General features: G+C 39.0%; 1 protein-coding gene across 1 annotated transcript in view; it reads right to left on the reverse strand.

Annotated features, from left to right (window-relative positions):
- Positions 1-10,980, reverse strand: part of CKAP5 (cytoskeleton associated protein 5) — a 144,593-nt gene that overhangs the window by 88,267 nt on the left and 45,346 nt on the right. Inside the window, exons 2-5 of the mRNA XM_023510089.1 lie at positions 8,245-8,340; positions 4,462-4,655; positions 2,866-3,072; positions 2,428-2,458 (exon numbers count right to left, since the gene is read on the reverse strand). Of these exons, the coding sequence (XP_023365857.1) occupies positions 2,428-2,458; positions 2,866-3,072; positions 4,462-4,655; positions 8,245-8,301 (489 nt within the window). The 5' untranslated portion in view covers positions 8,302-8,340. The remainder of the gene's footprint in view (positions 1-2,427; positions 2,459-2,865; positions 3,073-4,461; positions 4,656-8,244; positions 8,341-10,980) is intronic.

Genomic DNA, 10,980 nt, shown 5'->3' on the forward strand with positions numbered 1-10,980 from the left:
GTTGTTTGGCAGGTCCGGGCTGGGGATTCGAACCCGCCACCTTAGGTGTACGTGGCTGGCGCCTTAGCCGGTTGAGCTATAGGCGCTGAGCCACCTGGCTATTTTTTGTTGCAGTTGTCATTGTTGTTTAGCTGGCCTGGGCTGGTTTCGAACCTGCCAGCCTCGGCATATGTGGCTGGTGCCATAGCCACTGTGTTATGGGTACCCAGCCAATGTTATCACCTACTTTGCAAGTAACTGGACTAAAATAATTCAAATCTATATAGTGTCAACACATGTAATATCTTAAAATATACACATGAATGTGTATATATAAAATATAAACAGTTTATATATATTTAAATGAGTGAAATATACTCGTAATAAATTCTTAATAGTTCCTATAATTAAGGCGATTCGCTCAAACAGCTATATCAGAAATCCTGCCAGCATATGCTTCATTCACATCTTTGAGCAACTTAAATCTCACTTTGTTTCAGTTTTCCTTGGGGAAAATGGTTTTATTCTAACTGCTTTTTAAAAGATGGAATATTTAACCTTACACAGCAGTTATATATTATATTTTCAACTTCCCACACGGCCAATTTTAGCTATCTGATATCACTACTGATGTTTCAGAACACACCTTCAACTAGGGAGCAGGAAGGGTTTAGTTATGAAAGAACACTGAAACTCTGAATGAGTAGGAAAACCCAAATACATTATTTACCTATTATCTAATGTACACAAAGTTATCCCATATGCACAGATGCAACAAAATTATTCAGTAATAACAACTGACATACTTCAACAGATTAAAGGAGACTATGAAAATGCTTTCCCTAGAAAGGGATTTTTAACAAGACACCTATCAATGTGATATAGTTTCATTATAGATATTATAGCCTGAAAATAAACTATATGATATCTAAGATTGCCTTTTAAATGCCCTTTATATTATTAGAGAATATTTTAACTTGACTCAGCTAACCTTTCAGACTAAATAAAAAATAAGAAATTACAAGGATAATAAATCATTTTGCTTTAAGGATATTTAACAGGGTACCTGAAGAACCTAACTAACTTTTGTGATCTCTTAAGTTTTCTATTACATAACTACTGTTTCATCTGATTCTTTTTTGTTTCTCTATATCCTGGCACCTACTTCTGTAAGAAAAAAACAGAAGGAGCAAGTCCACATGGGAAATAGACACTTTAACTAAACAAAACCTAACACTGATACTAAACACATTATTCTAAGAAAAAACCAAAGGGTTCTAGAAGCCTGTTTTAGGTGCCACAGGATATTTTTAGTCACCCAAAGCTATCATTAACAAAGCTTTATGAGGCTCTGGAACCTAGGATAGAGCAGTTTGGCCTTGAGTATCACAGAGAACTAGATAGTTCCACTACAGATTATGAAATACTTTAGGACAAATAAAGAACCACACAGGGATGAGATTAAATAGCAACATTTGCAAGGAAAAATAAGATAGACCTAACTTGTTTTTTTCCTACCCTTATTCTCCTAGTTAGCTTAAAAGTGAAATAACCAGAGTTTATAATATTCCAGACCAGAAAATTCTAATTTAAAGGTAGAAGATTATAGTACCATTATATACGAAGGGTGCCAAAAATATGTATACACAGTTTAAAGAAAAAACTGTATAAAAATTGTAATACTCAAGCCACTTCTGCAATTATAAGAGATAACAAGATATGATATACAATGTACAAAATAACAAACTATGGTATATACTGAGTATTACAATTTTAATACATTCTTACCCTTCTTAAAATGTGTATACTTTTTTGGCACTCTGTATTTTTATGAAGACATTACTAAGGACACAAGAGATCTACTGATACTAAGTCAATTCACTAAATTTCTAACATGAAAAAATGAGCATACCATTTACCACTCACAAAAACATGTGCCTACCCTAATGGGCTAGAAACAAGGAAGAAATCGATCACATAAAAAGTCTAAGTCAAATTTTATAAAAGAACATTATTAGAGAAAAAGATAATATAAAAAACTTATAAATCAAAGATGAGTTTAATAAAATTAAAAATCTTTTATATTTTCACATGAGATAAACACAGAACGAAACATTTTCTTCAAGACACAGATCAAATAACAAATCATAAGAGAGTTTACTTGGGATGATCTTCACTCTATTAGGATTTCACTATAACTCCTTTCTAAAGTATCTCATGTGGACAGTATTAGAAATAGGATATCAGATTAGAAGGATTGCCAATTCTGAACCAATTAGTGATTTGTCTAATTTAGATTTTCACAGTAAATTATAGCTACTTGTTCCTGAAAGAGATTCCATTCATAAAAATTCCATTGCCAAACAAAAAATTTTAGGGTTGAAAATAACTTATTACATAAAAGTTATTTTCTACTTGCTCTTGCTGTGTTTCTGTTTAAAGGCATACAGCATTTGCTTCCACTTTACTAAAAAGGCACCTAAATAGAGGTTTGCATCAGTCAAGAAACTGTCTTTGGCCAATATTTTAAAGTATGTAAGTCCACACTTGAGTATAGCAAGAGAAAAAAAGCTGCTTCTCTACCCTGAGGACTTCTGTCCCATGAAAAGTCCAATTCTTAATTTGAGAACAGATATGAAGATGAGCAGAGAATATTTCTTTAGGAAAAGATTTAGATAAAATAACTAAGCAACACACTTGAAGGTTAAAATTACTCAATAAGAGGTGCCACTGTTGAGGAATGACTTTCTTTTTCTGGGTCACTTTTTTTGTTGTTGTGGCATGCCAAGTCAAATTTTAGTAGTTTCTATTTCTGTTTAAATCAGGAATACAAACTGAATTGAGATACTCTAGTTAACAGACTAAAGCAAAAAGAATAAGGCTTACCTTAAGGCTTTCCTTAGTGTCTCTATACAGGCTACTACAATCTTGGGGTTCTTATTGTCCAGGCCTTTCAAGAGCTCTTCTTGCACAGCCTCTCCTTTCTCAATCTCTATGTACATGAGACAAATCTCTATGCCTAGCTCCTTGGCTTTGGCTTTAGGCTGGTTGAACACTTTACTTACAACACCCGACACAACTTCGCCTGTGGTTCTGTAATGCATATTATAAAGAGAGAAAAACACACTTTAGTAGAAGGAATTTGGAAAAGGTCATGCAGAAGTACTTTTAGAGATGTAATAAATGAGTGTTTAACTTTTTATATTCAAGAACATTAAAAACACCATGCAAAAATAAAAGTTTAAGACATGTCGCATCAGACATACTGTCACTTAATGTTTATAATGCAGAAAATTCAAACAAGTAAAAATTCCTTAAAATCCCACTACTCAGAAAAAACTACTTTCACCTTTTTGATATCCACCCTTCCAGATCTTTCTCTAAGCATGTGTGTATACATGTACACATACACACACAAGCACATATATGGATATAGAAATATATTTTATAAAAGTAGGATTACAGAGAGCTAGCTTGCTTTACAGTTTTTTTTTAAGTTGTTTTAAACACTTCTTAGAACAAGGGAATTTCTTCGCAGAGGGGATGGATATGTACCTTTAAAAACGAATGACTGCTTTTGACTTCTTAACTATTGCTTTAAATCTCTTTTAGATTAAATAAAACCTGTTGTACTAAGAATTAGAGGAATTGAGTACAATGGGGTTATATGCAGAATTTGTCAAAAAGCAGTTTCAGAAGAAAAATGACATGAAAATACAGCAATGGTTTCACTAAGGGCAAAGGAAATCCAGTGATGGTGGTTAACCAAACTGTCACATCAAAGATGACCTTTATTGCTGCAATCACAAGTATATTTTTTGTGTAACTAAGCCAAGGGTCTTGACTTTTTTTCTTTTTGGTGTGCAGGATTCCTTTGATTGACATAAAAGCAAGAGTTAGAAAAATTAGGTCTTTGAGATATGGGAAAGTAAGATGAATGACCTCTGTCATCCATAAATCAAGTCAAACAATAATGTGAGTCACAGAGATCATCTAGTTAACATTACCTTCCCCAAGAGATAAAAATGTCTAATGAACATGGAGAGAAAGATGTGATTCTAAGATCACCGAGCTAAGAACCCTTGTAAAAAATTGATCTTTTTGTAATGCCTAAATATCTTCAGTGAAATGCTGGTAATTCCTTTACTAACCACCTCTCAGTTTCTTTTAAAACTTGCTAAAGACTTTCCCCTCTACTCTAGAATAATTCCCGTACATAAAGCTCAAAAGGAAAACCACTTGCACATCAAACTCAAGATTTGATTTCTAATGTACTTCTCTTTATAGAGAGCTCATGTACCATTCAGACTTCTGAAAATAGATCAAGACTGAATGAAAAATAAGTATCAAGGAATTATAAAAGAAAATATATTTTCTAAAACTGCTAATAACTAAGGACAGTGATTTACAAGAATATATAAATTAATCTAGGTGGTACCAAACAGGAGTTTCTGCCAGAATAGTTGGAAAGAAACTACTTACTTTCCTGCTACATGGGCATTTTCAACATAAACAAGTGCAGCTTCTAATCCTTTCAACTGAACCACTGCATTGGAATCAGTGACAAATTTTTTGATCAATCCTAAAAATTTAGACCATTCCGGGCTCTTTTCATCTTTTATTTTCTGGAAGATCTTCAGGGCCTCTTCATACCCACTTAACCTTGCTTTCCACAGCTAAAAGAAAAATAAATTTAATAATATTATCATCTGCTCTTAATTTGAGGGGAAGGGAGTAAAAATGAATACCCTATACCAGATAATTAAAATAAAGGATTCCATGACTAGAAACAAAAAAGGAACTTAAGAAATTCAGACAGTTTGGAAAAAAAGTGTAGCTAATAAACTTCTTACAAGCGTTTAATATATTGCTTAGAAGGTTCGCAAGTAAAAGAAAAAAAAATAAGTGTTTAATATTTATGATACTCTGCCAAGGCCACCAAAAATTCGTAACAGGCCATCATAAATATGCCTTACATTGTATCCAAGTATTAGTTATTACTTCTTCATAATATGGCATTAAAGATGTGATAACTCAAATATGAGTAATCATTCTCATAAAACTGCCCAATCTTCAAAATTTGCTGTTTTTTGGTTGTATTTGTGTAATCACTAGGCAACTTTATAGTAATCAATAACAGTTTTTTGAGACAGTTTCCTATGTCACCCTCAGTAGAGTGCAGTGGCATCACAACTCCCAGCAACCTCAAACTCTTGGGCTTACGTGATTTTCCTGCCTCAGCCTCCCAAGTAGCTGGGACTACAGGCGCCCACCACAATGCCCAGCTGTTTTTTTTTTTAAGACAGAGCCTCAAGCTATGCCCCTGGGTACAGTGCCGTGGCTTCACAGCTCACAGCAACCTCCAACTCCTGGGCTCAAGCGAGTCTCCTGCCCCAGCCTCCCAAGTAGCTGGGACCACAGGTGCCCGCCACAATGCCCAGCTATTTTTTTTTTTTTTTTTTTTTTTGGTTGCAGCTGTCACTGTTGTTTGGCGGGTCCGGGCTGGATTCGAACCCGCCACCTTAGGTGTATGTGGCTGACGCCTTAGCCACTTGAGCCACAGGCGCCGAGCCCCAGCTGTTTTATTGTTGTTGCAGTTGTCGTTGTTGTTTAGCTGGTCTAGGCCAGGTTTAAATCCACCAACTCTGGTGCATGTGGCTGGTGCCATAACCACTGTACTATGAGCACCAAGCCTTTTCTTTTCTGAGACAGTCTCAAACTGTCACCCTAGGTACAGTGCCGTAGCATCACAATTCACAGCAACCTCAAACTCTTGGGCTTAAGCAATTCTCTGGCCTCAGCCTCCCAAGTAGCTGGGACTACAGGTACTCGCCACAACACCCAGCTATTTTTGTTGTTGTTGTCATTGTTGTTTTAGCTGGCCTGGGCCAGGTTTGAACCTGCCAGCCTCTATATATGTGGCCAGCGCCCTACCCATTAAGCTGTGGGCACTGCCCAACAATTTTTTTTTTTTTTGAGACAGAGTCTCAAACTGTCACCCTGGGTAGAGTTCCGTGGCATCACAGCTCACAGCAACCTCAAACGCTTGGGCTTAAGCAATTTCCTTGCCTCAGCCTCCCAAGTAGCTGGGACTACAGGCACCCACCACAATGCCCAGCTATATTTTGTTGTTACAGTTGTCATTGTTTAGCAGGCCCAGGATGGGTTCAAACTCGCCAGCCTTGGTGTATGTGGCCAGTGTCTCACCCTCTGAGCTATGGCAGCTGCCCAACAATTTTTTTTTTTTAAGAGACAGGGTCTTGTCATAGTGCCCAGGCTGAACTTGAACTCCTGGTCTCAAGCAATCCTGCTGCCTCAGCCTCCCAAGTAACTAGAACTACAGCACAATCTACAGCACCTGGCTAAAAACTTACTAATTTTAACTGGTAGGTTTCAGACATCTTTACTAAGTATTCTTTTTTCATTAATTTATTCAACAGCCTTGGTCATTATGGAGCTTACATTCCAGCAGAAAGGAGAAAGACATTAATCAATCATACAAATATATTTAAAATTAACAAAGCATTAAGTACTGCAAAGGAGAAGAAATCTGGTGCAATGAAAGTGTATACTATATAGAACGTGTGTACTAAAGGCTTATTTTGTCTTTAGGTAACAGAGTTTTCCTAAGAAACTGGTAATTGAGCTGACTCTGAAAAATAAGAACTAATCAGGAAGCAGTGATGAAGAGAGAAAGAACATTCTAGGAGAAACAATATATTTCAAGGGCCTACAATAGTAGTGAATATGGTATTTCTCATTCCTATAAAGAGAGGAGGAACATAGTACAAAATGAGCTGGAGAGGGTTGGAAAGGGTCAGACTATGCAGAATTATAAAAGCCAAATGAAAGATTCTGTCCTTATTCTAAGAGCAAGGGGAAAATACTGAAGTGATTATGGGGAACTTATGTGAGATGTTACTCTGTGAAATGATCAATCTGAATTTATGTTTGGCACTTGTAAAGAAATACATGTCTGACTTGGTGCCTGTAGCTCAAGTGTCTAGGGCACCAGCCACGTACACTGCAGCTGGTGGGTTCAAATCCAGCCCCAGCCTGCCAAACAACAATGACAACTATAACCAGAAAATAGCCAAGCGTTGTGGTGGGCGCCTGTAGTCCCAACTACTTGGGAGGCTGAGGCAAGGGGATGGCGTAAGACCAAGAGTTTGAGGTTGCTATGAGCTGTGATGTCACAGCACTCTACCCAGGGCAACAGCTTGAGGCTCTGTCTCAAAAAAAAAAAAAAAAAAAAATACATGTCTGTCCTCCACACTATATCAAAGAAAGAGAAGGTTGAGTATGGTAGCTGATGCTTATAGTCCCACACTACTGAAGAGACTATGGCAGGAGGATCATGTGAGCCTAGAAGTTTGAGAACAGTCTTGGCAACATAGTGAAACCCTGTTTCTAAGAAAATTTTTAAAACTGAGCTGGATATGGTGGCACATGCCTGAAGTCTTGGTTACTTAGGAGGCTGAGGTGAGAGGACTGCTTGAGTCCAAGAGTTTGAGAATCACCATATGATTGAAAAATGAGAAATAATTTATATATTATTCATTTAAATGAAAATACAATTTGGAGGCAGGTGAGTAATCCTAGCACTCTGGGAGACTGAGGGAGGAAGATCTCTTGAGCTCAGGCTCAGGAGTTCGAGACCAGCTTGAGCAAGTAGTGAAGTACTGTGGCAAGCACCTATAGTCCCACTTACATGGGAGGCTGAGACAAGAGGATCACTTGAGGAGCTTGATAACTCATTGCTATAAGCTACGATGCCATGACACTCTATGGAGGGTGACAGAATGAGACTTTGTCCCAAAAAAAGAAAGAAAAGAAAAGAAAAGAGAACAGAAAATGTAATTTAGGGTGGGAATTAGGTTTATTCTCAGGCTTAAGCAATTCTCTTGCCTGAGCCTCCCAAGTAACTGGGACTATAGGTGCCCACTATAATGCCCGGCTATTTTTTGGTTGTAGTTGTCATCGTTGTTTGTTAGGTCTGGGCTGGATTCAAACCTGCCAGCTCTGGTGTATGTGGCTGGCGCCCTAAATATGTGCATGTGGTGCATGTCTGGTCTATGAAAATTGAGCCAACTTAAGAAGGTGGTCAAAGTAGGAAGGAGGTCAACTATGGAGGTTCCACTGTATACAAGACATTGGTATTTTTTAAATTGCCAATATTTTCACATGTTTCTAAGTAAGATGATAATGTAACTGTTGATAAAACAAGCCAATGACACTGAAATTTGAATTCCAGAAAAATCTTACCTTATGTTCACATTTCTGATCAACTGGCAGTTTTAACCATTCACTGTCATCTCCCATTGTTCTTCCAGTTGTTTTTCTTAGAATTAAGAGTAACTCCTGGTCAGACAAAAGTAGATACCTATTTACTTCAGCAGTCAAGCAATCTCTTAAAGACAAAATAATATTTCTAAGATTATTTTATCATTTATGCACAAACAAGAGTAAAAAGCCCATTCTTTGGTCAGATGCCCACTTTAAAACTTCCAAAGTCCATCAACCAGCCGGAACAAAGTGACATTCTGTGTCTACTAAAAACAGAAAAACTAGCTGGGCGTTGTGGCAGGCGCCTGCAGTCCCAGCTACTCAAGAGGCTGAGGCAAGAGGATAGCTCAAGCTCAAAAGTTTGAGGTTGCTGTGAGCTATGACACCACAGCACTTAACCCCAGGGCAACAGAATGAGACTGTCTCAAAAAAAAAAACAAACCCACAAAAAAACACCCAAATTTAAACCAAGGAACAGATACCTCTTTTTTTTTTTTAATGATGCTTGTTTATTTTCCCAAATGAGAACTTCTTAGATACGTAGTGAAACTAGAATAAAACTGGGGAGGTGCGCTACTTGGCCTTTTTTTTTTGCAGTTTTTGGCCAGTGCTGGGTTTGAACCCGCCACCTCCAGCACATGGGGCCAACACCCTACTCATTTGAGTCACAGGTGCTGCCCACTACTTGGCCTTTTAAAAGGCCAAGAAAAAAAGTTACAGGCCAGGTGCAGTGGCTCATGTCTGTAATCTAGCACTTTGGGAGGCTGAGGCAAGAGGATGGCTTGAAACCAGCAGTTTGAGACCAGACTAAGCAAGGATGAGACCTCCATCTACTTAAAAAACAAAGAAATTACTGGGTGTGGTGGCACATGCCTGTAGTCCCAGCTGCTTTGGAGACTGAGGCGGGAGGACTACCTGAACTCAGGAGTCTGAGATTACAGTTGGCTATGATGTGGCCACTGCACCTCTAACCAGAGTGACTAAATGAGACTATATCAAAAAATAATAATAAATCAAGAGGGCCAGGCACGGTGGTTCACATCTGAAATCCTAGCACTCTGGGAGGCTGAGGTAGGTGGATTGCTTGAGCTCACAAGTTTGAGACCAGCCTAAGCAAAAAGCGAGACCCTGTCTCTACTAAAAATTGAAGAACTGAGGCAAGAGGATCACTTAAGCCCAAGAGTTGGAGGCTGCTGTGAGCTATCATAGTGTAGTACTCTATCCAGGGTAACAGCTTAATAAGTCAATACAGAAAAATCTTTTTTTTTTTTTTTTTGAGACAGAGCCTCAAGCTGTTCCCCTGGGTAGAGTACCATGGCATCACAGCTCACAGCAACCTCAAACTCCTGGGCTCAAGTGAGTCTCCTGCCTCCGCCTCCCAAGTAGCTGGGAACATGGTGCCTGCCACAACACCTGGCTATTTTTTTTGGTTGCAGCCATCATTGTTGTTTGGCGGGCCTGGATTGGATTCAAACCCACCACCTTAGGTGTACGTGGCTGGCGCCTTAGCCACTTGAGCCACAGATGCCGAGCCAATACAGAAAAATCTTAATGCTAACCAGCTCTCTACCTAATTCTGGTAAATATGATTCTAGTTGATGTTTATATAGGGAGTACAAAGTTAAATCTCTGAATGAACTATTCCTTTTAAAATATTCTCTAAACTATTTTTTGCATTAGTAAAGTTTATAGTCAACCTTCCTTTAACAATTTTATGCTATCCACGCTATATACTTAGAAAATACTCTTTATAGGCAATGCCTATGGCTTAGTGAGTAGGGCGCCAGCCCCATATACTGAGGGTAGCAGATTTGAACCTGATCCCGGCCAAACTGCAACAAAAAAATAGCTGGGCATTGTGGCAGGTGCCTGTAGTCCCAGCTTCTTGGGAGGCTGAGGCAAGAGAATCGCCCAAGAGTTTGAGGTTGCTGTGAGCTGTGATGCCATAGCACTCTACCAAGGGTGACATACTAAGACTCTGTCTCAAAAAAAAAAAAAAAAGAAGTATTAAAATACAATTTCAGGACCAGGCACAGTGGTTAATGCTTGTAATCCATGCAATTCGGGTTGGGAAGCTGAGGTGGGAGGACTGCTTGAGGCCAGGAGATTGAGACCAGCCCGGGGAATCAAAGCAAGACTTTGTCTCTTTAAAAAAAAAAATCAACTTGGCGCCTATAGCACTGTGGTTATGGTGCCAGCCACATACACTGAGGCTGGCGGGTTTGAACCCAGCCCAGGTCAGCTAAACAACGACAACTACAACAAAAAATAGCCGGGTGTTGTGGCAGGCACCTGTAACCTGTAGTCCCAGCTACTTGGGAGGCTGAGGAAAGAGAATCACTTTTTTTTTTTTTAGACACAGAGCCTCAAGCTGTCACCCTGGGTAGAGTGCCATGGCATCACAGCTCCCAGCAACCTCCAACTCCTGGGCTCAAGCGAGTCTCCTGCCTCTGCCTTCCAAGTAGCTAGGACCACAGGCACCCTGCCTGGCTATTTTTTGGTTGCAGCCATCATTGTTATTTGGCAGGCCCAGGCTGGATTTGAACCTGCCACTTTAGGTGTATATGGCTGGCACCTTAGCCACTTGACCCACAGGCGCCAAGCCGGAAAGAGAATCACTTAAGCCCAAGTGTTTGAGGTTGCTGTGAGCTGTGATGCGACAGTACTCTACCAAGGGTGACATAGTAACACTCTGTCTCAAAAAAAAAAAAAAAA

The sequence above is a fragment of the Otolemur garnettii genome, unplaced genomic scaffold (assembly GCF_000181295.1).
Source record: "Otolemur garnettii isolate 467f Iridium unplaced genomic scaffold, OtoGar3 scaffold00001, whole genome shotgun sequence".
Lineage (NCBI taxonomy): Eukaryota > Metazoa > Chordata > Mammalia > Primates > Galagidae > Otolemur > Otolemur garnettii.